We start from the raw sequence: 26,859 nt of genomic DNA, 5'->3' as shown, positions 1-26,859 counted from the left end.
CTCAGCAATGCTGCCAAAGAGGGAATGCAGTTGAGTAGATGTTCTCGGATGTTTTGCCATCGCGACAAGTTATGCCGGGACCTCATCAATGTTATTGTTTCCCGACAGAAGTTTGGAGAGAGAGGGGAAAGAGTTGCACAGAATCAATATATTATTAACACTGATAGATTAGGTATCAATTAGGTTTCCTTATGATTTGTTATAAGATTGGAATGGCTCAACTTATATATATATAAGCCTTCTAAAACAATATCATTTAAATGTGCACAAGTCTAAGACTGCATGTTGGTCTCTGTACGTTGACACATGATGTTAACATTTGATCTGAAACAATTACCGTAGTTGATTGTCGGAAGAACAATCGGCAACTATTTGGATAATTGGTTCATTGTTGAAGCCTTTTTTTAAGCCGAAATATTTAAATGAGTGCTAAACATTCCCAGGTCCCAGCTTCTCCAAATGCGGGATTTGTTGTTTCTGTTCACACCGTTGTGTTTTGAGCTTTTGGTTCAGACAAAACGAGACATTCCAAGATGTCTCCTTGGGCTCAGCAAAGTTGTAACTGGCATTTTCTCCTCATGTTTTGGCACGATCAATGTTCGATTTAATGCATTGAAAAAACACTGCAGATCAGTCATGAAAGTAGCTGTTAGTTGCCGCCCTTGTTAACGTGAACGTTTAGGTCGGAGAGGACGCAGGTGTCCCAAACACTACAGAAGCTCACTGATTAGATCCGTTTCTTCGCTTCAAAGTGGTAATCAATTAAATTGTTCCTTCTTCAAACCTGAAATAAATCCCCCCTCGGCCGCACTCTGTTATTATCTCCGCTCCTCTACTTTCAGTCTAGTTTTTGAGTCCATTTATGCCCATTTGCATGTCTGTTGTCCGTCCGGGCCAGCTGGTGTCAGCCGGTAGCAGTCTCAGCCCGTCACTGGCCCGTCTTCACTTAGCTCCCTTCAAGACAATGGAGAAGGCTTTAAATGCACTCGCCGCATGGCCAGAAACAGACAGTGATGCGGATGCTGTGCAACGGCATGAGATGGATGGCAATTCAAAGCGTGGCGGTGAATTAAAAGCTTACGTTTTTGTAAATGATCAATACATCTGCTCACAATTCGCTCTCGCTTAGCTCGTCTCCATGACGTGACTCGGGAAGGAGCCGGCCAGACGTTTCACTGTCCTCGGCTTAAAAAGTATTTTGGTTTCAGTTCAGTCACTTTCACTTCAACCATTCTGTTATTCTACGGGATTTTTGTTGTTGTTATTGGATAAGAAGTATTTTCCGATAGGTTTGAATGTGTTTTATGTAGTTTGTAATCCCGATAGGTAAGAAATAAAAAAGATTATCCGAACGGCAATATTGAAAACCGAATAAGTAGCCAACAAATAATCGAATGCAATAATTTAAGTTCTCTCTCGTAGCTCAAATGTGCGATTTCCTCTTATTATTGCTTTCAGTGTAACGTATAGTTTCTACCATATTGGGTTTATTTCTCACTCTGATCTGACATTGCTAGGGCTGCAACAACGAATCGATAAATTCAATCATTAGAATATTAAGTCCTGTAATCTGTTTGGTTTTATTACATTTTTCCGACACATTACAGCTGCTCAATGCCAACTTTCATTCTCCAGTCTAACAGCTCTCGTTTTGAAACATGTAACATGCATGACAGCTTTCCCATTATGTCTTATATTGCTTCCTATCGTCTTTTGTATGTATGTCAGGTGTTTTTAATAGTGCACACATGAGTGAGTGTCCATGCTGACAAACAGCATACACACCTTTATTCTGAACCTGGAGGTTGGGTCTTGATCTCGTTACATAATGTCTGCATAGACACAAAAGACATTTAGATTTGTAATGTGAGTTAGTTATCCAAGTAATACTTGAGTGTATTTTCTCTAGTTATCATATGTTGTATGAAGGATTTTGTTTTGCAGATCTGACCAGCAGGAATTTCACAGAGTGCACCGTCTATGTTTTTGGATCTGTTGATCTTTTTCGCCAAATATTTTTCCGTCTATATTTTTAGTATTTGCTCAGGGTAGCAATCCTCTGACACTTGCCTCTTCCTTTGTTGATCGTCCGCTTACTGTAATCGTTTTGTGAATATTGCCACAAAACATTTTGTTTCCTCTCGCCCATTTCTAAAGATAAAGCGAACAACATGAACGTGGCTTTTCTTTTGCCACTTTTTTGCCACGCCGATTTGCCTTCCCATTTGGCGAGTATGTGAGCGTCAGCGTGACGTAGATTTTCTACACCAGAGAGCGAACAGATAGGATCTGTGCAGACGTCCGCATACTTACGAGTTGTGCTGAGTCACGCCCAAAATGAACCATCGCCGTCTCTCAACGTCCCTTCTTTCCCTCGAACAAACGCGTGTTGAGAGACTAGAGAGAAACACATTTTCAAAAGTCGACTGGATCTCTGTGTTTTGAAATCAAGTTTCCCGTCTCCCTCTCGGCACTCTTCATATCAGCTTTATTTTACTTTTTTTCGCTTGCCAGCTGTGAGGGAGTTGTTGTTGCTGCTGATGAAAACCCAACATTTCCTGATGCGGTGCTTCATAACGAAAGCTTTTAAATCACAAAATAACAGCTGACTTTTGTGTGAGGAAGATAGAGGAAATGAAATGTTTTAATCGCAGGATTAGCAGAGCTTTGTTGGCGGCTATTCTTCAATAAAACAAGTCTACTAATGCTGCTGGGGAGAGCTTTCGAGCAGCAAAATAAAAGCACGGGAAATTATATGTGTTCCGTCCACCTTTTTTATAGCCCCTCTTTAGTCCACTGGTCGCAGCCATAGTTACACACACCTTCAAGCAGGTAGCCTGTTGTAACGGAGGTGTAAATCACTGACGTACATGTTCAGCATCTGTGTTCGGAAAAGAGGTTTACAGAAATGCTACCCTGTTTATACCGTAGTCTTCTTGAATACATAAAACATTTGTGTATGTCTGCCAGTGTGTAACCATGTCAGGCCAGAGACATTATTTTGAGCTGCCAGCACCGACTAACGCGAGACTTCTTATGTGCCGGATCGACTTCAGGATTCCTTCGTGAGGCATGTTGTTTGGCAGGAAGCTGGGATTACGCCGGCTCTTTTCGAAAGGAGTTGCTCGTCTTTTTCAAAGAGGCTGCCATCTGCATCAGCGCTCCAAGGCTCACCTTTGTTTTAAAACACATTCCTCGTCTTGCCGTTGACTTTGAAAGCCGCTCGCGCGCTAAAAACGACAAAATATTTCATCCCCTCCTCATCCACCCGTCCACCGACACGCACATCCACTCACGAGTATCAAAGTGTTTCAGCAGCTACATGCGTGTGTTGCATTGTCTTTTCTTTTTTTTACGCCGTCCACGCGTTCTTCACACTGTGCGTAACGCCGCTCGTGGTTGCATCCACGTGTCTGTCGTTTCCAGAGACCTCGTCTCAGCGGGATTGTTGTTGGTCGGTGCCATTGTGTCGCGGCGAGTGACACAATGGCACCCTCGCACTCGGCACAGCGGGAGAGCTGTGTTGCCTGGAGACCGCAGCATCTCGCGGTTTGATTCGGTCCTCCTGGCCTGTTGCGGTGTCGGTAACCTACACTTCAGCACGCGCAGTTTTCGTATTTGCATCGGCGTGTTTGCTTGTGCTTCAAACGTCAGTGTGTATAAGTGCGAGCACGGGATTCCGGTTTTCCGAGTGCATGCATGTGAAGGCTTTGCGGGGGGGGGGCATCTCCATGCGTGGCAGCGGTGACAAAGAGATGGATCGTACGAGGTGTTCATCCAGAGCGCCACCCGGACCCTTTTTACTGCTTGAGCGCTCACAAATGACGAATGGGTTTCTGCTGGGCAGATGGGGCCGCAGAGCTTTACTCACGGCAGTTCAGATGTCAGGGGCACAAGCCAGTGCCCTCCTCCTCCTCCTCCTCCTTTTTATCATCCTCCTCCTCCTTTTAATTTAGCTGTACTGTGAGACGTCACACGGCAGAGGAATGCCAAGTGTGTGTGGAATGCTGCTTCCTCCCAGTTACTCACCAGTGACGAGCTCCCAGTCTCGCTCTACAAAATCCTCTCTGCCTTAGTCACTACTGGTTTACTTTGTGTATCAAAGGGTCCTCTCTTTTTGAATATATTTTTTTGGTTCCTTTTCTAGATTAATTTCTTAAAAGGTGTGTTATTAATGGCTAATAAATGCATTATTTTCTAAGTCTAAGGAAGCATCAATAGTCAACAAACCGCTGCTTGCTTGTCAGCCTAGTTTTGTAAAACATTGTCACTTTCACTTCAAATAAGTTTAGTTGTTATTTATACGGCAGATTCATTTTTCAAGTTTTTCTTGTTTTTAGTTTATTATCGTAGAAGAAAACCAGCAAAATGTTACACTTGAAAAGCTGGAACCAGATAATTCTTGACACTCGTTAATAGATCATCATAATTTGTTGCTAATTCTCTATCCATCATCTAATTGGCCGAGAGAAAATGTGCTTTACAGCAGACCTGCAGCTAAAGATAATATATTATCTGTTAGCCTGTGCATTATTTGTTTATCAGGCAATTATCCCAAGTATATTTGTAAAGGTTTTTGACAAAAAACAGCAAATTAGGCCTGCAACTAAAAATCATTTTTATTGTCAATTAATCTTGACAAAGAACAACATCAAAATCTCGTTCTATCCGCTGGAACCAGTCAATGTTTGGCATATTTTGGTTGAAAGAAATGACAAAGGATGAATTGAAGTGTCTAGCATCAAACACCTAAAATACAGCAGCTGTACATGAAGGTTGATGCGTGCGTTCGTTCATGTGTTCGTACTCTGTCTATCTTCTGATGTTATCGGGCTTTAGGAGGAAGAAGAGATGCCAGACTGGTCCTAGAGGAGTGTAGTTGCCCCCCCCCCCCCCCTCCCACAGGAACTGTTTAACACCAGAAGGATGGAGGACTGGGAGTGAGGATGGAGGAGGCATCCATCTGAGTTTATTCTTGCTCGAAACAGTTTATTCATTCTGGATTTTCACTCGGAACAGTTGAATACATGCGATATGGAAGCTGCTGTCTCTAACTGCTCAACATTCATTTGAAACTGATATATCAGTCCAGTGATATTTGTGTGTGTGCTCATGCTCCTGCACGCACACCACCGTCTTTGCTGACCGTGGGCTTGTACAGTCGACGTCCTTGAAAGTGTGTGCGTTGTTGACACCACATGTTGTCATTTTATCATTCAGCTGTAAAGCTCTCAAGTTGATGAAAAACGGCGGTAGAGATGCTCTCGGTCACCCACCACTGCACTGCCTCCCCCACGCCTCACCACGGTGTTTAAGTGCATGTGTGAACTGAGGAAGCTGAGAGTGATGCACTTGTTGATTACGCCAAGTGTTTTGACTGCTTTCCAAGAAGTGATGGAGTGCAGTGGTGGACAGTGAGCCGTCACCAAAGCGTTCACAATACACAATACTACAATCGCCATCAGCTGTGATTCATTCTGCTCGAGTGTGTGGCTCCCTCACTCTCTCCTTTTTTCTTTCCTAGTCTTTCTCGCCCCTGATTTTTCTCTTTTTTTCACCCACCCACAGTCATGCTGTACAGATGAATGCACACATTAATGTGACAGACTGCAAGCCTGTGACTCACACACAGCAGGGTTTTGGGGGGAAAGGATGCTTTCACACCTCAAAAGTCTGGTGTTCTCCAGTGAGTCTTTTCCGAGGGCAGAAGTGTCGAGTGTGAAGGAACAATGGATTACTCAATTCATTATCAAACAAACACTAAATATTCTCTTTAATGGTTTTTTTGGGGGACTGGGATATTTGTACTATTTGGCCATAGTAAGTGTGTATATTAATATGTCAGGGTGTTTGGGGAGTCCATCTTTAATGTTGATTGCAACTGGTTATGCGTCATGTTGACTACTTCATATAAAAAAAAATCTAAAAACATACTATTTTTGAAGATTTAATGCACATTCAAATCTGCGTCTGTTTTTTCTCCTTTTTTTTGTTTTTGAGACCGCCCTCATTCAGTATTCAATAGAACTATCAAAATGAATAAAATATCTTTTTTTAAATACATATTTTTAATATTTAAAATTATATTGGTATTCTTTGCCTTCACATCAATACGGCAAATGTGTGCTTTACATGTAGGTGGTAGATTTATTTTATAAAATGTGTTTGCCCAGTAGGGCTGAATGATCTGACTCTAATAGTAAGAATAATCTTATTCTTATAATATCACAGTTTTGATTTGCTTCTGATGCAGAGTACTGATTTGACGCCAGCGCTGGCTAAAGGAATGTAACTGATGCTGAACACAATTCCACACGTTGGATTGGTGCATCCAGAGGAATTGCGAATGTCAAATAAAATGCCTGACTTATTTTTCATCTCTGCAGGGACATCATGATCACTCACTTTGAGCCGTCCATCTCATACGAGGGTCTGTACGGGGAGTTGAAGGACATGTGCTCCATGGACAACGACCAACTCTTCACCATGAAGTGGATCGACGAGGAAGGTACGCCCCTCCACCTTTCGACACGTTACTGCTTCAAGAGGAGGCATAAGAAACCAAATTCTCATCACAGGAGAAATACATTTTTAAAATATTTTTTTCAATTCAGTTTATTTTGTAAAGCCCAATATCACAAATTACAAATTTGCCTCAAAAGGCTTTACAATCTGTACACATACCTCACATCGGTTCAGGAAAAACTCCCAGGAAATATAAAAAACCCTTTCACGGGGAAAATAAGTGAAGAAACCTTCAGGAGAGCAACAGAGGAGGATCCCTCTCCCCGGATGGACAGAAGCAACGGATGTCATGTGTACAGAAGGAAGCATTACAGAGTTACAACACATTCAATGAGTATGACAACTCTAGACATTGTCACATGTCACATGACAAATGAAGGGATTCAGAGGCCGCTGGCTACATTTGCCAGCATTCAGCAATGCCGTGTGTTTCTTGTCACTTAAATAGTGCAGCCCTATCACACCTAATTCCTTGTTGCCAGACAGTTAGTCAGGCAGCAGTAATAGTGTCATAGGAAAGATGGAGCCGTCGGACTGCTCTGCTCAGGATAAGGTCAGCCTGCCCAAACTCATTAGACTCATTTGGGTGGCTACCTAGTGGTCGCCACGCAAATACAATCACTGGAGTCATTGGTCTATCTGAGAAAGAAAGGCTGCTTGATGGTCGTAATGAAGCCGTCTTGCTGTCGCTCCTGCCCTGTCCATGGGAGCCGCATGCACACAGCTCCGCATATATCATATCATTAATATCATTAAGAATTAAAGAATGCACCATGGATTAATTAATACTTTTGTAACTCTGTTTTAAAGATCTGTACGTTTTTTTATTTGACTTACTTTAGTTGGCTCCGGATTCTCAAATGTGAGAATTTGCTACTGTTTTTTGTCGTATGTGACGACTCTTTGGCTTTAGACCAGATAAAACCAGCAATCCCAACTTTCAGACTGCTGTCAAAATGTGGCTTCAGGAAGTGGTGATGAGTATATTTCACAATTTTCTGACTATTTATAGACCATATGGTTAATTGAGAAAATAATCGACAGATTAATCGCTTTAATCAACAATAGTTTATTTATCATAAAACGATTTTGGCATATACTTTTATGTATATCACAAAACAGTTTTCTGTTTTGTTATAGTATTTTTTATGTGGAAATCAGTTTTTTAAAACTCTTATATATTGAAATTTGTAGTAACCTCAAAAATCCTGTATCAGTGGGTCTATAATCCAAAGCAAATGTTTTCTCCATTACCCCAAAATAAAAAATAGAAGCGCATAACTCCGTAGTGAAAATGTTGCCTGAGCTTTCTGCCGTGGGGACATTCAGATTGGAGAGTGATTCATCCTTCTTCCTTCATCTGTATTTTTACTGTAAACAGTTTGTCTCTCTTCCGGTGTCTTCTCTGTACCACGCATGGACTCATCCACTCACAGACTTAATGACTCTTCCGCAAACCATAACATTTCCATAAAGATACAACCCAGACTCGAAGGTCTAAGTCCACCCAACTTCAAGTTCTTCGTCAACCTCCAGCTTTCTGTATGTTTTTCAATTCACACTGTGTGTCATAGTTTCTGTCCTCAAGCCATTTTAAAGTCAGTGGTTTGAGGTTGTGGTAGAGCACAAAGAATAAAATCAATGGCCTCAGTATCGGTCACCTGACTGTTAATGATAAGGAAATAATTAGATCTGTTTCTCTGTGTTATTTTAATTATTTACTTAGATTGATCACTGTGCAAACAGGCCTGTACAATTGGAAGGAAACTATTTGAAATGGCTACAGTTTGTTCTCACACACTTTATGCAATGTTTACTCAATGTTCGTGTGTGTGTGTGTGTGTGTGTGTGTGTGTGTGTAACACATAACAGTCTCTACTTTGTCTTGTGATTCTGTGCAATTAAAAGTAACCTGGTCAATCTCGATTTTCTACAATTAACAGATTTATCTGTCATGAAATTAAATAGCTGGTTCCCCTTATCGGATGTCTAACCGGGGTTGTAACATGTTTGCATGTGAAAGATAAAGACTTGATAATATAAAGAAAAAGGATGGGACCTGTCAACAGGTCATTAAATAGAGGTGAGGAAATAAAATGTGTTAAAAGCTTGCACAGATGCACCTAATGAGGAGCACGGAAAGGGCTTGGATCGCTCGCTATTGTCACGAAAACATGATTCAAGCAAAGCGGGAAGTATATCAGTTTGGCAGCAGAGCAAAGTGATAAAGGAAAGGTTTGTTACCTTTAGCCCTGCCAATTAATTTCTAGTAAAATGAAAAAGTGAGTCAAAGGTTACAGCCCCAGACCCAAAGATCTTTAGTTTACTATCATGTAACCATGACAAAGAAACCATCAAATCCCCACATTTGCCGAGCTGAAGCTTATTGGCTTTATAAAAGACCATGAATCCACAGAACAGTTATTAAAATAAAAAATTAAACACAAAGTCGGATTCAAACTAAAATAAATAAGTCAGTTTCCAGCTGTGGGTTATTTGTGAAATTTAGACTCATTGTCTTACTCTTATAGTAAGAAGTAAACTCTCCACAGGGCCTGTCCTCTCACTTTCTCCAGGTCCTGTCCTCTCACTTTCTCCAGCTCCTGTCCTCTCACTCCAGCTCCTGTCCTCTCACTCACTCCAGGTCCTGTCCTCTCACTGTGCTGCCCCGCCCAAATATACAATAACAATATTGCCTTCAAGCTGCAGAGGCGTAATCATTAGTGTTCTGTCAAAGAGCAGGAATCTAATTCTAGTAACCAAGGTTTTATGGAAACACGGTTAGCTCAGAAGGTTGTAAAACATTTGCTACCTGTCATTTCTGATTTCTCCCAGTAATCTTATTTTATTTTTATGTGGTGAATGACATGTTGTCTCTCCTCTGCTGTCAGGTGACCCCTGCACCGTGTCATCTCAGCTGGAGCTGGAAGAAGCTCTGCGTCTCTACGAACTCAACAAAGACTCGGAGCTCATTATCCACGGTGAGCCTCACTGCTCTTCACACCGTTACAGATAACCGTTTTAGGATTCAACTCGCAGGATGTTCTCCTGTTCTGTACACAGTAAGATGTTAATTGACACCAGTAAGAGGTCCATACGAGAAGTCTTCTCTGCTCTGGAAGTAGTCCTCTCGCCTCTCCGGTGAGCTTTTTATGACCAGTTAAGTTTGGCCGCAATACTGTTTACCTTTCATTTATAATCATAGGAGCTCATTAACGACGTGTAGATTATTTCACACCTAATGTAAAAGTATCAACAATGTGGGTTTGGTTATGAAAAAGCATGATAATGTAATTGTTGACATTATACAGTTATGAATATAAATAGGGTTATTAACATTAACACAAAATAATCACAGACAACGGTGCTTTAGAACTATAACAGTTTTTGTATCTTTAACAATACTGATAAAAAATCAATCGGATCATAAATTAACAAATATCTGTGATACCTTTTCAAGCAAAGTACCTAAAAGCATCAAGCAAAGCCAAAAGATAGCTGGCAATCTATCCATCTCACTCAAATAGTCATCTATATTTGGGTTACTTGGAGTCAGGAACTGTTTATTTATCTCACGGTTTGAGTGAGATTTATTTTTCTTCACTTTGTCTGGCATTATGTCGGGCCACAAAAATGTAAATAACATATTTGAATGTGGTCCACCACCAATATTTAAATCTCTGGGTTTGATAACTAGTTTGTGCGGCTTACGTTAAAGTTTTTTTACAATTTTTTTTAAAACTTTTTTTTTTATGGAGTCTGTCTATTTACATGCCTGATAAAAGCTGAACACGGATGTTGTGTATATGGTCTGTAGACAACAAAGAAGCATCAAAGCAGCATCGGGTTAATGCTGCACTGACCTGTACAACTTACTTCTGCTCTGGGCGTCTGTCTGTGGGCCCTTGAGCTACTTCACATCCTCGTCTGAGTTTGGCCTTCTTGACAAAGAGTTGCATAACTTGGTGAGTCTGGAGGGCTAACTCAGACGTGGCGTGACGTGCAGCCTTTGATTGACAGGCTCTTGCGTGTGTAAACACGTAACCCGTGGTGAAAGGGAACGGGGGCTGGGTGGTTAATGTGAAGATGTAATCTTATCAGAGGTGAGGGGGGGTCAAGAGTGCAGTGGATGCCAGCGAGACGGCAGAGGATGAACGGAGGAGAGGATGCAACGGATCCACGGGGGGTCGTCAGGTCTGCTCGTTAACGCGCGTGTCGGCTGGAGCCCACGCCTCCGACTCACACGGCCCCCAGTCTGGCGCGATCCGTCTCTCTGTCACACACTCAAACAAACACGCACACGCTTGTGGAACCTTTGTTGTCTTCTTCTTGAAAATTGTGTCTTTGAATGTGTTTCCTACTGCGTGTTGCACACGCGCTCTGTGCCATCAAAAGAACGACATGAGTGAATATCAGTGCGAATTGCTCGAAGCGACAGGTTTGCTACAGGTAGTCTTAACTGCTGCCATGATGAGAGGAAGTGAAATGTACCCCGCAGCGTTCAAACACCCTCGCATGAATGCTGTCTGACTCGTCTCCTTTAGTTGAAATAGACTTCAGGAATGTGATGTTTTGTTATGTTTTTTGTTGCTTCCCAGTATTCCCATGTGTACCGGAGAAACCTGGTATGCCGTGTCCGGGGGAAGACAGTGAGTTAAACCTTTTCCTGGTTTTAGTTCGACCAATCGAAGCAAAGAAACTATTTATTTAATTTACATTTTAAAATTGGGGCAGTTGCGTGCATTCTTATATACCCAGAAGAATTTCAAAAGAGCCATGGTTCACACTTATGGACTCAAGTAAGGACCAATAAGGCTTGAGTTTGTGAAACAATAATGATTTCAAAAGCCTGTGGTTGTGTATCACCCGAAAAGAAATTGGCATGAGAAATTCAAATGTACAAATTTTTTTCTTATTTTAATGTTTACACAAATTTTATCAGAAAGAACAAGTTTTTTTAAAACATCTGACTATGGATTTAAAGCAGAAAATTGTGTGCACAGTTCCCACACTGTAAATGTCACTGAAGTTACACATGCAGAGTTTAGCCAGAAGTATGAATTTTGGGAAACAAGGACCCAAATTAATACCTAAAACTGAAATGTGTGTGTGCATGTTTCACTATCGTATCAGAAATAGTGGAACATTTGAGCAACGCACTCTTTAACTGGGTTTATTTAATAAGGGACAGTGCACATTGATAAAAAACATTTCAGTAAATGTGCCAGTTAGCCAAGAGGCTATTTTTCATCTGTAGTCCCAATGATGCTGATGTTAAGAATGCTCCGTGTCATAAGATTCAAATCTATAACATTTTTAGAAAGATTTTAGAAAATGTAGTTTCATTGGGTGAGTGGGATGATTCCAGCCCCTAAAAATAAACACACACACGCCTTAGTTTATCTTAGCAGCAATAATGTGGGAGGAAATTATACTTTAGATGAAATTTGTCGGTTCCTTATAGAGATCAAACTGGTTTTCTACACACTGATACACAAATGCACACACAGGTAGAGCGTGTCGTCTTTTCAACAAAGGTTTGATCCCTGGCTCCCTCTGTCCATATGTCACTTAACCCCAAGTTGCTCTCGCTGGACAGGCCAGCCCCTTGCATGGCTCTGGTTTCTACCACCATAGGTGTATGAATTAATGAAAAGGTTTATTACAAGCAATTTGTCGACCGCTTTAGTAGAAATCCATAAATGAAGTCCATTTCTCATCCTTTTTTCTCTTTTCACAGAGTCTATATATCGGCGTGGAGCGAGGCGCTGGAGGAAGCTTTACTATGCCAGTGGTCACGCCTTTCAGGCCAAGCGCTTTAACAGGGTGAGAAGGGACTATGAATTTTGTCGAACAGTATTTCACACCGAGAGGCCCTTAACTCATGTAATAATGTGTATTTCACGTGTTTGACATTGTCACTGTCGAATTATTATCCATCCATTTCATCCATGGGTTAAAATCTACTGTGTTACCCGTGACCCCGAAACACATTGTACATTTAAGAGCTTTGTTTTTGTCTGTGTATTTAAAGGAGAATGAGACATCCATTACCCTGAAGTAATTTCACTTGCTATTGATTGATGAAGTAAAAGGGATGGTGGTAAAGCGGAAGGTTTTAATTATCGACCATCAGGGCTTCATGTTTCATCTCCTGGAATATGTGTGCTTGCTTGTGGTGATGGTTGTTCTCCGTCTGTCCTCCTGAGCAGCGAGCCCATTGTGCCATCTGCACGGACCGCATCTGGGGTCTGGGAAGACAAGGCTACAAATGCATCAACTGCAAACTGCTGGTGCACAAGAAGTGTCATAAACTGGTCACAGTGGAGTGTGGCAGACAGATGATCCAGGTGAGAGCGGTGACGAGCCTCACACTCATCAGCTCGGTGGCGTGAAAGTCAGTCGTTTCCATCCATGACTCATACATAAATACTTAAGATTGTATTCTGTTTTTTAATGCTGATTATACTTATGACCAATGTTGTTGTCTAGGAACCAATCAGGCCCGTCGCGCAATTGAGTGACCTAGACCAACCTGAACAGCCAGGTAACACACACACACACACACACACTGATGTGCACCCACACTTTGGAGAGTGTTTACAAATGGACACAATAACTTGGTTTAGAAGCACATCATTGTAGAAAAAGAACATGGGAGACAAAGTGCCTTCTGCCACAAACTGTGACTCAAATTACAGGCGTTGGTTAATTTTTGCATTTTTTAAACTTTACTTTACAAACCAAAATGTTTTAAATCTTTTTAATCTCACTCTCGCTTCTGAGTCTCTTTGCCATTCTTTTGTCTTAAATTGGCTCGTTTCCTGCTGTTATGACCGATGCTCTTAAAAGATAATGCTGCTGTTATTGTTGTATGTTGTTATTGTCAACAAAAAACAAGCTGCTTCATTGGTTTGGAAGACGCAAATCTTCAAACACAGATCACCAACATACACTACCGTTCAAAAGTTTGGGGTCATCCAGACAATTTCGTGTCTTCCATGAAAACTCACTTTTATTTATCAAATGAATTGAAAATTGAATAGAAAATATAGTCAAGACATTGACAAGGTTAGAAATAATGATTAATATTTGAAGTATTAATTTTGTTCTTCAAACTTCAAGCTCAAAGGAAGGCCAGTTGTATAGCTTATATCACCAGCATAACTGTTTTCAGCTGTGCTAACATAATTGCACAAGGGTTTTCTAATCAGATATTAGTCTTCTAAGGCGATTAGCAAACACAATGTACCATTAGAACACTGATGGAAATGGGCCTCTATACACCTCTGGAGATATTTCATTAGAAACCAGACGTTTCCACCTAGAATAGTCATTTACCACATTAACAATGTATAGTGTGTATTTTTGATTAATGTTATTTTTATTGAAAAAACAGTGCTTTTCTTTGAAAACTAAAGACATTTCTAAGTGACCCCAAACTTTTGAACGGTAGTGTATGTTTAATTTGAAAGGAAGGCTAACAAAAGGAGCATACTGGTGGCCGAGTGGTTAAGATGCTGGCCAACTTCCAGCTGTCGACCTTTGTCTCCACGTGTTGCCTGTCTCTTCACACTGTCAGCCATCAAATACAGGCAACAAGAGGAACACAGTTTGTAGCAGATGTTACTCAAACAATGAATAAATAGTGCTTTTATTTAAATGAACTATAGAAATATAGAGCCCATCGTGTGTTCATCGTCAGAAAGGAACATGCCACTCTACGTGACCCAGACGACAAGTTGGGTCAGCTGCATTTGGGGTTTACGTACAGCACCAGACTTAAGTCCAGTCAGGTGGTTGAGAGGCTGACTGGAATGAGAGGGCTTAAGGTCGCTGCTGCTGCCGCTGCTCGTCAGGCAGTTGAAACAGCTTCCCCCGTAAATACTCACAGGCCACCGGGGAAGGAGTGGGATGCAATCCTGGAAACATTTGGATGCAGATATCTTTCTTTAAGTCAGTTTAAAAATGCATATATGTAGATTACTATGATTTTAAATGATGACAAGTTCAACATAAAATCACATTATACTTATTATTTGAAATACTGTGTCACGGGTGAATACAAAATGGTATTTTCTTTACGAACCAAGCGCAGAGAAACGCCTGCAGGGCTGTGAACAAAGCGTGAGACTGTCTCTCACCTACTTTCTCTCCTCTTTCCTACATTTTTTTTGCCTCCCCCTCTCCTTCTGTCTGTCTTTCACTTTCTCCTCTCGCAGTCCCTCCGAATAAAGACTCCAGCGAAAGCTTGCCTTTCGATTGGGAAGAGAAAGAGGTGAGAGAGAGAGAGAGAATCTTTTCAAACACTCTTGATGGGTGATTCATCGTCTGTCAATCTGGTGTGTGCGTTTGTCAATTTAGAGTGAGAGATCAGAGCTTTTTGTGTGAGAAGATGGAGATAAAAAAAGAATAAAACACCTGTAATTGGAAGCAGTTTTTTTTGCCATGGTGTACATTTGGGTTATCCTTCTTCCACCCGCTGTGCATGTGTGATGTAGAGTCTATGCAGACGTAGGCACCCTCATAGTGGTGTGGGTATTGATTTCCTTTGGTGGAGCTAATAAAGTAACCTTTTATCACAGCTCTTAACACCCGAGGCTGATGAATGGCCAGGTATGTAGTTTGGGGCGGGGGGGAACAGGATTGATAAAAATGGATCGAGTTGGACATAGATAGAAGAAGATAAGAGAGGGCAGGCCAAATGATCTTATCTTTGGTTCCATGTTGACTCTGGGGATGGGGGTTGTCAGGTGGAGGGAGGTTAGATGGATACGCAGTGGAAACGGTTCACTTATAGAACAGATTACAGCGGAGAAGAGTAGCGAGAGGAAGATAAGTGAGGAAATGGTGAAGATTGTAATCAGGTTTACAGAGGCGTAGGACTAATACAACGAGTGCTTCATCTGATGGAGGCAGCAAGATGGTATTTAATAAAGACAACAAAGTCATTACCGAGATTCACTTTGAAAAAGTGGTGCAGTTAAAACGTAATTTACAAACCACTCAAAGGAAATCACCCTCGTGTGCAGACCAAATTTCCAGCTCTATCAATATTTCATTAACCCTCCTGTTACCTTAGGGTCAATTTGACCCCATTCAATGTTTAACCCTCCTGTTACCTTTATATTTACTGACATATTTTACCCTTGGGGTCAATTTGACCCCAGCAATTAAAACCTCCAGAAAATTATTATAATTAATATTGTTTTCCAAGTTTAAGTGTGAGGTACTTTATGTTTGTTTGTTGACTACCTAAATAGCCCTTTAAATATAAACAAAAGTTGCTATTTCTTATATGTTTGACACAGTGAAAAACAGCCTGGGGTCAAATTGACCCGACAGAACACCGACATTAAACATTGAATGGGGTCAAATTGACCCTAAGGTAACAGGAGGGTTAAAGAAACTGTTGATGAAGGCGGATGTTCTGAAAAGTTGCACGATACATTGGTGCGGAGTTGACTTCGCGCCATGTTGTGAACCGTTTCACACGTTCACCCTGTTAATTTCCCCGTAGCCGCGGTACACGGGGAAATCGCCTTGCAGCCTGGGCCTGGCAGACTTTGATCTTCTGAGGGTGATCGGCCGAGGCAGCTACGCCAAGGTGCTGTTGGTGCAGTTGAAGAAGACGGAGCGCATCTACGCCATGAAGGTGGTGAAGAAAGAGCTGGTCAATGACGATGAGGTAAACGACACCAGCGTATGACCAACCGTCAGAGTCGTGACGACAGTCGTCGGTCAGCTTTTGCTTTTTTTTCTCTGACAGAGTTGGCGGGATTCGATTTAAAGGATATATTTAGTTTTTATTTATTGGTTATAATTACGGATGGGTTTGATAGCCGATCATTTTGGATCCAATTCCGTGCCCAACGAATCCCATATCGAATTTCTCATTCACAATCTATCTTGGATATTCTCTTTTGCCTCTTTTTCACACTACAGGTATCTGCGAAGAGAAAAAAGCTGGTGAGGTATACAAACACGTGCTAACTCAGTGACACGGTTGTTAACAAGACTGACTTACTGAACATGGCTGAAAGCCTCAAACCATAACTTAAACCATGAATATTCTATGACCTAACTGTTCCGAAGAGTCTATACATTTTACCGAAGTCCATTTTGAAATGCACGGTTTGCAGAACGAGACTCACAAGTCCCATGCTTAATGTTTTTTTGTCGCAAAGAGAACAAACTAGTCAGTACATGGTTAATGAATATCACAGAGCTGTGTAATATGTTGTGAAAAAAAAGTCTTTATTACCCAAACGAACTACCCAAAAAGATTCAATTTGGCATTTGAAAAGATTCTGATTGAATACAATGAAATTAACCTGACCCACCAGATGGATCGTGACACAGAACCGTCTTAGGAGCTGTCCTTGGAAACTTTGGAAAGGGGCAGGCGTTTTCTAAAAATACTCGACAGTGATTGGATGAATAATCTGTCAATCAAATGTGTCAGCGTCATTCTTTGCTCTTTGAAAGACATTTTAAGTTCTGCTATAACTGATACTATTGAAGCATCTACGCTACCCGTGATTGGTTAGTGATCTGGTTTACCGGAAAGACGCTCATTACTTGAAGCCTGACGAGATGGATTTTCATGTGATGTGTTATCCTTGGATTCCCGTGGGATCTTGTGAAATCACAAGAATCCAGCTGCTGTGCGATGCACCTATCGAACCCCAACAGAATTGTTTTTGTACCACTTGCTGTCAATGAGACTTTAGCTTTTTTTTTTTATCTACACATGCAGTTTAAAGGTATGTTTGAGAGTGAATTTAGCATGAACCTGCTCAAGATCAAAGACAGAAATCCTAGTGTGGTTTAAACACATTTGTCAAAATACATTTGTTTCCACTGATGCCAGTTTGTGTCTGCGAAAAGAACACAGTAAGGCCAGAGCTGCCTCGAATCGACTATTCTCTCAATTGTTCGATTGTTTTTACTTCAAAACTTAAAAAACTAGTCAAATGAATCGTCTTCAGGGATCTTGTTTTGTGGCACCAACAGTCCAAATTCAAAATCTATTTAATTTACAAAGACATACAACAGAAAATCAGAAAATCCTCAGAGGCTGGAATCATATAATCAAGTTCTGAAAATATTTAATGATGTCAATTAACTTATCAATTAATCAACTAATCACTTCAGTTTTAGATTTTTATACCATCTTACTTATTTGTTAATCACTTGTAACAACGACTTTTATATAAAATTCATCGGCCATCTTTAAAAGGTGTATCCCTACATCTCATCAGTGTAACTGTCCTTTTTAAATCCGTCTAGTGAGACAATAACCCAGCAACTCCATCTATTGAGACGTGAGAATAGTTGATAGTGTAGTCATAAGTCTTCTGTCACTGCCATGTATAATTAATGTCATTAGCACAATCGATTGGAGCCGTTAGTCAGGGCACAGTGAAGATGTGTGTCATGTCATTGAAGACCCGCCTTGTGTATCATGTCTGAAGCACTTTTCGTTTAGTTGACGGACCTCTTCCAAGCCATCGGTCTCTCTAAGAAGGTGTAGATAAACCATCATGTCATGAGTAATTGATCTTGCATGTAGCAGCACAGCCAGAAGCAATGGGAGTAGTTGGCTTTGATTAGACGCACTTAGCGTGATTGACAAACTGACAAGTGCCTTTCGATCAATGTTGAAGTGTCCTGCTGTCCCGTCGAGGCGCGCGCCACATCCGTGTCCAGACATATTATCATCCAGCCATCGATAGAGACCTGCTTCTACTGGCCGCTGCCCACCCTGGTCTCTCTCTGTACGGGATGGTCGATCAAGCCCTGTGCTTATTCAGCTTTCAGAAGTTCATGGGTGTCAGAACGATCTCTCATTTACACTTGTGTGTCTTTGTGTGTTTCTCTCACAGGACATCGACTGGGTCCAAACAGAAAAGCACGTTTTTGAGCAGGCCTCCAATCACCCCTTCCTGGTCGGCCTCCATTCCTGTTTCCAGACGGAAAGCAGGTGAGATCATCTTTCCTGCGTGAGGCTTGGGGAGAGTCTGCAATTATTACTGCTTCCAGAAGAAGCCTTGTCATAACTAGTCATACCCAAATGACAATCTGTTTGTCAGTGTATCACAAAAAGATGTGAGTGTTTTAATATGTCGCAGAAGAGCATTTCCTTGCCTCCTGCTCCTGTGCTTCAGGTCCATTTAACACGACCAGGGCACTGTGGTCATGGGAAGATCTCCATCATGGTTAGGGTGCCTGAACACTTGGTTTAAAATCAGTAGTATTTCTTGGTAACATTAGGGTTAAAATAAATAAATAAGCAACAATAAACAAAGGGGGTGACTGTGGGTCAGTGGTTAGCACGTCCGCCTTTCAATCAGGGGATTGACGGTTCAATCCCCGCCCTCGTCAATGTGTCCTTGAGCAAGACGCGTAACCCTGAATTGCTCCCAGTAGCTTTGCCTACAGTGTCTGAATGTTACATGATTGTACGTTGCTTTGGATGAAAGTGTCAGCTAAATGAAATGCAATGCAATGTAGTGTGACGAAGTAAAACAATGTATTCATTTAATTAATTATTTGCTAACCGTTAAACACTCAAAGACTGCTTTATCCAGACTGCTTGGTGTGGTTTGATCAGATGTGAATGACAGCGGACTGGCCTTATAATCAAAGAACCACACAACTGTCATTATATTGAAATATAATGACACCTGATTGGTGCAAGGAAGTTATACATTATACTTTGGAGACTAATTTGGAGTACCAAAAGCATCAAGCGGCAGAAAATTAGATACTTTTATAACACATTTCAATTATAAAATAATCAACATATTTGTCTTATGCTCACGATGGCTGATTGTACTGCAACACTTTTTGTTGATTTGTTTTGAATAAAATGTGTTTTTTGTTTTCCTTTAAAAAATAATAATCCTAGGTAAAATAACTCTCTGGTTAATAACTTAAGCGTGGAGAAACCTAAACCTCCATAAAAATTGCTTCTTTTTACAGACTTTTCTTTGTTATTGAATATGTGAACGGTGGAGATCTAATGTTCCACATGCAGAGACAAAGGAAGCTCCCAGAAGAACACGCCAGGTAGAGTCACTCATTTTGTCTCACGTCTAATTAAAGGAAGTAAGATTGAAGTCACGTTGTGTCTCTATTTCTATTTTTAATCATGTGATGTTGAATACACGTGAATCTCTCTTTCAGATTCTACGCCGCAGAGATCAGTCTGGCGCTCAACTACCTCCACGAGCGGGGAATCATCTACAGAGATCTGAAGCTCGACAACGTGCTGCTGGACTCTGAAGGACACATCAAACTGACAGACTACGGCATGTGCAAGGTGTGCATTGCAGTTGTCTGTGTATGAAAAGCCGAGGCTCTACTGACGCCACGGACCACTTCAGATAAAAGCCCCTGCAAAGATGCACAGGTGTAACTTTACAGCCCTCTGAGAGGATCCCGCAGCTGATGATCTTTTTGTTTTCGCAGGAGGGCTTGAGACCAGGCGATACAACGAGCACGTTCTGTGGTACACCCAATTACATCGCCCCCGAAATACTTAGAGGAGAGGATTATGGTGAGAGCTGCAACACACGAGCACTTACTAGAAATGCCATCCTTATATTTGCTATGAGGCGATCTAGAAAGCATCCTGCGGTAATGTCGGAGATGCTGCTCTCGGGTCATGATTGTGGAAGCTACATGGTGCTGACTACTGGAGACGTCTTCGTCAAATGAGGACACGTAGATTAAGATTAGGAAAATGAGATACAATTTAGCACATTCTCTGTAGCAGAACAATGAGAAGCAAGAGCTAGAATTGAGTAATATAGATCAAGAATGTAAAAAAGCTCAAGAAAATAGCAAATACATTAAAAGGGCAACAGAGTCATCGCAGAAGCAATTGTGACATCCTCTGAATCGATTCCGCACATTCATTATTATATATGAACTCATTATTTAGAGTATTGGTCAACAACGATGTGGGCAAGGATGACTCACAAGTATGAATCATAAATTCATGTGTAAGAGCAATTAAGAACACAGTTCTAGCAGAGTCTACTACAGTGCTGAATGCATCTAGAAATACAAAACAATGAAAATAGAAAGACATCTCCATGGTTACCAATACAGGTATCATAGCAATGGGATCAGACCAGTGTTTTGCATGCGAGTCAGTACACTAGAAAAGTACAAAGCCATTGTTAATGTTATTGTCAACTTTATTGTAGAACAAATATAAATATATATTGTATATATTATAGTCAAGCAGAACAATACAATACATTTTTCCACCATTAAAATCTCTGTACATGCATGTACAGAATCCCTCTTGGGCGCAATGTAATAGTTAGACCCACCACCACACTTTACACAATACATTTTTCTTCTTAATAGGAAATGAAACAAGCAATTAAGCCTTATTTATTCCACATGTGCAACTGATTCTTGTATGGGTGATGCCTGCACAGCCAGCAGCCGATTATTATTATTACTTTGAGTTGTCACCAACAAAATAAAAACTTCCTTTAAGTTTGTAATATGCAAGATATCTGTTTTTTCATCAAGCCCTGATGCTAAAAAATATCTTGTGATACCTTTTATCTTTTTAACATTGCCTGTGTTGTGATGCTCATATTATTTTCAGGTTTTAGTTACATGTTGTGAACATTAATTAATTAGGCTGCTTCTAAAAATTATAATGACACTGTTTGTACTTTCTCAATAATACAACAATAAGCTGCAGCTCCTGTGTGTGGGAAAGTAGCTCATACAACCGCACGTCACAAAAATAAGAACGGTCTCTGGTTATTAAATTCACCTAATAAGTCTCTGATGAGGGAAAGGATTCGCATTCAAAGTGGATTCAAAACTAGTTTTGAATTTAATAAAAAGCTGTCAAACCCATTCCTATGGTCTATTTTGAAGTCTATTGATCTTAAAATTAGATCTCAAGGTATGTATCTTGTGAAATAATGAAACACTTGTCATACATTACCTGTGTGTTATATTTTGGTGTGCTGTTGTTAAGCCCTAATTGGCTTTATCTGACTTTTTTTTAATCACGTATGAGATTTTTTGTTAAGTGGTAAAAGGATACAAAAATACTGCTATTATGCTTTTATGGTGGGAGTGGTTGCTATAGTAACCCTCAAATTCTGGTGGAGTTTGTGCGAATAATAAAGTATATGAGTCCTTAAGAACATTGGTAATTTATACCTTGTTTTTGTTGCTCTATTAATGATGATTTTTTAAAATATCTGTGCTCTATGTCCCCTTCTGGTCATTAATAAGATCCTAACATACAATGTGTGTGTGTGTGTGTGTCTTCAGGGTTCAGTGTGGACTGGTGGGCGCTGGGCGTGCTGATGTTTGAGATGATGGCGGGCCGGTCGCCCTTCGATATCGTCGGGAGCTCTGATAACCCAGACCAGAACACAGAAGACTACCTCTTCCAAGGTAACACACACACACACACACACACACACACACACTTACACACACACAAACACAGCTAAGATGTATAACTGGAGGGGAAAAAACTGCGCCGTGGAAACATGCAACACCTTTGTATTGACACCTTTCCAATGGCCACTTCTCCCAGTCCCAGGCATATGCCAGCTGTTACAGGGAGCTGTGTGAATGCATGCTCTTACTTCATTGTAAACACTATTTCAAAATGTGTCAGTGTTGTCTTATAACAGCCAGAACCGAGTTGGATTGATGGGGATGAAAATGTTTACAGAAGTCGTATTATTTCCAGACCGTTTTTATCAAAAGCCATTGAGGCTTCATTGAAAGGCTGTTTATATGTTGAACATACTCCCAACAGGATTGAACTCATAACTGCAGTGTCGGTGCCATCTTCTGTCATTTAAGACTCAAGAGCCTGTCTGTCTACCCCCCGCCTCCCTCTTTTCTCTCACTTCCTGCAGTAATATTGGAAAAACAGATCCGAATCCCCCGCTCGTTGTCAGTCAAAGCCGCCAGTGTCCTCAAGGGCTTCCTCAACAAGGTATGAAGGGGTCAGACATGTTTGTATCAATCTTAAAACAATGTTGACTCCCGATGGCTCTTGAGAATGACATTATTTTGGCCTTCGTGGGAGTCAAACTGCTATCTCTCACTGTCTTGCATTCTTCTCTTTTCCACCCCCGTCTTTCTGTATCTCCATGTGGCGCTATTATCTTTTCACCTATCCATAATATCCATTTCCATTCTTCCAAATGCTCTCCTTTCTCACCCGCTCCACTTTTCTTCCTCGTCTGATATTTTTGTCCGTGTCCTCCTCCGTCATTGCATAGCGTCTCTCACCCTCCTTTCGTCCTCGCTCCCACAGGAACCCAAGGAGCGTCTAGGCTGCCACCCTCAGACGGGCTTCGCCGACATCATGAGCCATCCGTTCTTCCGAAACGTCGATTGGGACCTTGTGAGTCACTCACTTTTATTCTTTCCATGTTTCCCTCTCTTCTATTCACCTTGTGTTGCCTTAATCATCTTAATAATTCCAAGTGACGGTAATCAGTTGACTCTATGGAGCATTTCATAATCACTTCTTGGAATCTCACTGAAAGTTAAACTCTGACTAAAAATACTCAGTTATTTATGACGCTTCCTGTTCTCAGCATGAGTAAAAGTCATTTGTGTGAATGACAGTCCTGTTTTATGAGAGACGGAACTGTAAAATTAAGCAAATGTTTGTTGTTGTCAACACTTTCAAGAGAGCGACAAGCTTATCGAGAAATCATTTAAGTTTTCCTTATTGTTCTCTTGATTATTTGTTCAATTAGACTTTCAGAAACTCCAAAACATAACAAATATTACATTTGGTTTAATTACACAATTACAAATCTACACTTGAGGAGCTGAAACCAACACATATTTATTACATTTCATCTGAGAAAGTTGATGGGCTATTTTGACCGTCCATTTCATGTCATCAATTTCTCAACAAATTGTTTGTAATGGTATACACGATACAGAACCTCTTTTGCTAAATGAGAAAACAACATTTGACTATCTGTAGTTGGTGGTTAGAAGAGCATGTTCTTTTATTAATTTTTTTAAACATATATATATATATATTTGTAGAGAAAGAAAGAAACTAAAATGTGCCTCATCATTTACACGTCTACAGAGTTTTGATTTATTTAAAACGCATATACATACACATGTAAATGATGAGGCACATTTTAGTTTCTTCTCAGACTGACAAATTACCTTTACAGACTTACGGAGAGAGAGAGAGATAGATAGACAGACAGACAGACAGACAGAAGGAGAGACAGACAGACAGAAGGAGAGACAGACAGACAGAAGGGGAGATAGAAAGACATACGGACACAGACATACGGACATTCGGAGAGAGACAGACAGACAGACAGAAGGGGAGATGGACAGACAGACAGACAGACAGACAGGACGGCTCTCCAGGGAATACAATGACCTCTTTTTCCCTGTTTGGTCTGGAGCAGCGACCCAGCAGTCGGTCAGAGTGTCTGGCGGGATCAGCTTACACCCCTCCCACGTCCCTCCCTCCTCTGTCACATGCACACGCACACTACCGTTAAAATTAGCCCTGCAGTGCCCCTATCGGCCTGCAGGCGGAGCATTCTTACAAACATGAGGCGCTGTGGAGTTACCTCTCCACTGAGATGACTGTAATCTGAGGCTCTGAGGTGCTGAGTGCAAGTGCGTCATCACGGTTTTAAATGGCTCGTTGGGCTGAAGTATTTGTTAATGGAAACGGATATTCATCTATGATGGGATGAAGACCAACTAAAGATTTTAGTGTCCTTTTTTTATTGCATTTTACAAAAATGATTGACCCCGATCTTCTGTTTATTTTCTCAAATAACCCATTAGTTATTTAGTCTATAAAGAGCCGACAGTGCATCTTGTTCTGCCCGACCAACAGTCCAAAATACAAGGATATTTATTGACTATAATAAATGACCAGAAATGTTTGCAAATGAATTACCTTTCGATCGGCTATCGTCAATATCACTCAGTTTAAATATTGATTTCATGTGTTTGACAGATATGGTTGTTAAGTTCTCACCTGCTTCCTGTGTTGTTATTTCAGCTGGAGCAGAAACAGGTGGTCCCTCCTTTCAAGCCCAACATCTCAGGGGAATTCGGATTGGACAACTTTGACGCCCAGTTTACCAACGAGCCCATCCAGCTCACGCCTGATGATGAGTAAGTCCCCATTTTATATCTCTCTTTTTCATTTTGTTTTAACAAATATGTCAGGCAATTCTCACTCAAAAAAATAAAATAAACTAATCTCTTTTCTTTATCGTAGCGATGTGGTCAAGAAGATCGACCAGTCTGAGTTCGAAGGATTCGAGTACATCAACCCACTCTTGATGTCGGCGGAGGAGTGTGTCTGAGGGGACGTGACATCTGCGCTCATACACACCACCCACCCTCTGCCACACACACACACAGACACACACTCTCACCCATGCACGTGTTACGTGGCGTCTCGGTGTCTTCAAGCTGCATGGTTACGAGATAACCTGGCAACATCAACCTTTTGTTCGAGGGCTGCACATGCACAGTAGAACGCTTATTTGCCAAAACCAGTCTCACACTCTGCCATTTATAACCACTTGCCCTTAAGCCTACTTTCTGTTTTTTTCTCCATTATTTTTATATCATGTAAATCTGCACTGATATTGATTTTCTCATCGGGCCTCGTTAACGGTAGCCAACGTGGCTACAAAGTTCTTCCACGGTTGCTGTATGTCGGGGGATGAGGCGCAGCCCCTGACGGATGAACTCCCAGCTGGTGGGGTGTTTTCAACGCATATTTTATTTGTACATATATGAATCTTCTATAAATATTAGACATGGACTTTTTAGCTTCAAGCCACAGTCGGACAAAACTGACAACTTAATCACCTTAAAGACATTTTGGATTCAGCTTTGTCTCAACGGCCCTACGGTAGACGGAAGAAGAATCATAACACTAGCCTTTAAACAAACAAAAAGATACAAAATCTATATATTTTTCTCATGTTTTATTTAACATCATTATATATGTTGTTCTAATGTGTCACATGTCCAGCCAGAGTAACAACCAAAAGGATTGTTGTTCAGATGGAAACACAACAGCATCTGGAAACCAGAAGGTGTCTACTTGGAGTCCCTTCTCCCCAGAATGAAGGAACGTATACAGCCGCATCCAACCAACACTAATAATGAGTTTATACTCTCAAACTGTGAATGAAAGAGGCCGCAATGCTGGGAAATGGTCTGCAAGAGAAGCACATCATACCTGAGCGCTGGAGCGCAGGTTACATTTTACTGTGCAGACTATCCATGAAATATGCATTCACACAGGACCAAAAAACATTTTAATGTCTTGCTGGTATGAATTAAAAGGTACAGTATACATACGGATATGTGCTGTCCCAGATCAGAGAATTTATATATTCTGATTTCTTTGCTCATTTTTAATGCAATGCTTTTCTGAAATGAATAGTCTGTCTTTTTTTTTTTTTTTGTACTTTCTCCATTCCATGTATGTCTTCCATTGTAAATCAAGATACGGATTGTTTAAGCGAGAGATTGGTCAGAAGCCACAACACAGTATTCACTGTAAACTGTGTTTATTTTTACCATATATACCATTACCTGAATTAGATATATTGTAAAACTGATTTAAAGCACATAAAGGCTACGTCAAGCCGTTCTCTACCCCGGACTGTAACGACACTAAGTGATGGTGAGTGAACCTCCAGACTGTGAAGCTTCTCACTACTTGGAAAATGTTTTTGGGCTTCACGTGGTGACCAGAGGAACTCATTCATCTGTTACACATGTTACTTTAGTTTTTTTTCTTACTTTTTTTGTGAATCGGATTGAATTTTGATTCCCTTTTTTTATTTTATCACTACATTGATTCCAAAATGTTACTGGGTGAACCCAATGAAAACACTTTGTTGTATTTGTTGTGTTTTGGGGACGTTTACCACCCAGAGGACTCTGCTGACATGTATTATTAATGTGCAAAGAAAAAAACACAGATGGTAAAATAAACATTTTATTTCTCTCCTTGTGGTAATATGTGCGTGTGTCAGTGTGGGTCTGTCAATCATTAAAGTGTTGTTCAGCTGGGAATATCAGCATGAATTTTTCCGGACAAACCAGCCAATAGTTGTTGAGATATTACAGTCCGGTCCAAAGTAGTGAATCAACATCCATGGGGCCACTTTGGCAGAGTGGTTAAAGGAACCTGCCTTTTAAGAGTTGTAACCTGTGAAGTGATGCAGACTATCAGTCCTACTAAAAAAAAAAATATATATATTATTTTACCAATGAATGGTGTAATTGAGA

General features: G+C 40.8%; 1 protein-coding gene across 1 annotated transcript in view; it reads left to right on the top strand.

Annotated features, from left to right (window-relative positions):
- The window catches only part of prkci (protein kinase C, iota), a 28,330-nt gene extending 1,755 nt beyond the window's left edge, over window positions 1–26,575 (top strand). The window contains exons 2-18 of the mRNA XM_056420733.1: window positions 6,387–6,508; window positions 9,417–9,506; window positions 11,124–11,174; window positions 12,266–12,351; window positions 12,738–12,875; window positions 13,018–13,072; window positions 14,748–14,803; window positions 16,046–16,213; window positions 18,414–18,511; window positions 19,513–19,599; window positions 19,717–19,852; window positions 20,002–20,089; window positions 21,847–21,972; window positions 22,449–22,528; window positions 22,853–22,942; window positions 24,599–24,714; window positions 24,821–26,575. Of these exons, the coding sequence (XP_056276708.1) occupies window positions 6,387–6,508; window positions 9,417–9,506; window positions 11,124–11,174; window positions 12,266–12,351; window positions 12,738–12,875; window positions 13,018–13,072; window positions 14,748–14,803; window positions 16,046–16,213; window positions 18,414–18,511; window positions 19,513–19,599; window positions 19,717–19,852; window positions 20,002–20,089; window positions 21,847–21,972; window positions 22,449–22,528; window positions 22,853–22,942; window positions 24,599–24,714; window positions 24,821–24,908 (1,675 nt within the window). The 3' untranslated portion in view covers window positions 24,909–26,575. The remainder of the gene's footprint in view (window positions 1–6,386; window positions 6,509–9,416; window positions 9,507–11,123; window positions 11,175–12,265; window positions 12,352–12,737; window positions 12,876–13,017; window positions 13,073–14,747; window positions 14,804–16,045; window positions 16,214–18,413; window positions 18,512–19,512; window positions 19,600–19,716; window positions 19,853–20,001; window positions 20,090–21,846; window positions 21,973–22,448; window positions 22,529–22,852; window positions 22,943–24,598; window positions 24,715–24,820) is intronic.
- Window positions 26,576–26,859: the final 284 nt, after the last annotated feature.

This window comes from Pseudoliparis swirei, chromosome 8 (genome assembly GCF_029220125.1).
Source record: "Pseudoliparis swirei isolate HS2019 ecotype Mariana Trench chromosome 8, NWPU_hadal_v1, whole genome shotgun sequence".
In the NCBI taxonomy this organism is placed as follows: Eukaryota; Metazoa; Chordata; class Actinopteri; order Perciformes; family Liparidae; genus Pseudoliparis; species Pseudoliparis swirei.
This window is presented reverse-complemented; position numbering and strand designations above follow the sequence as displayed.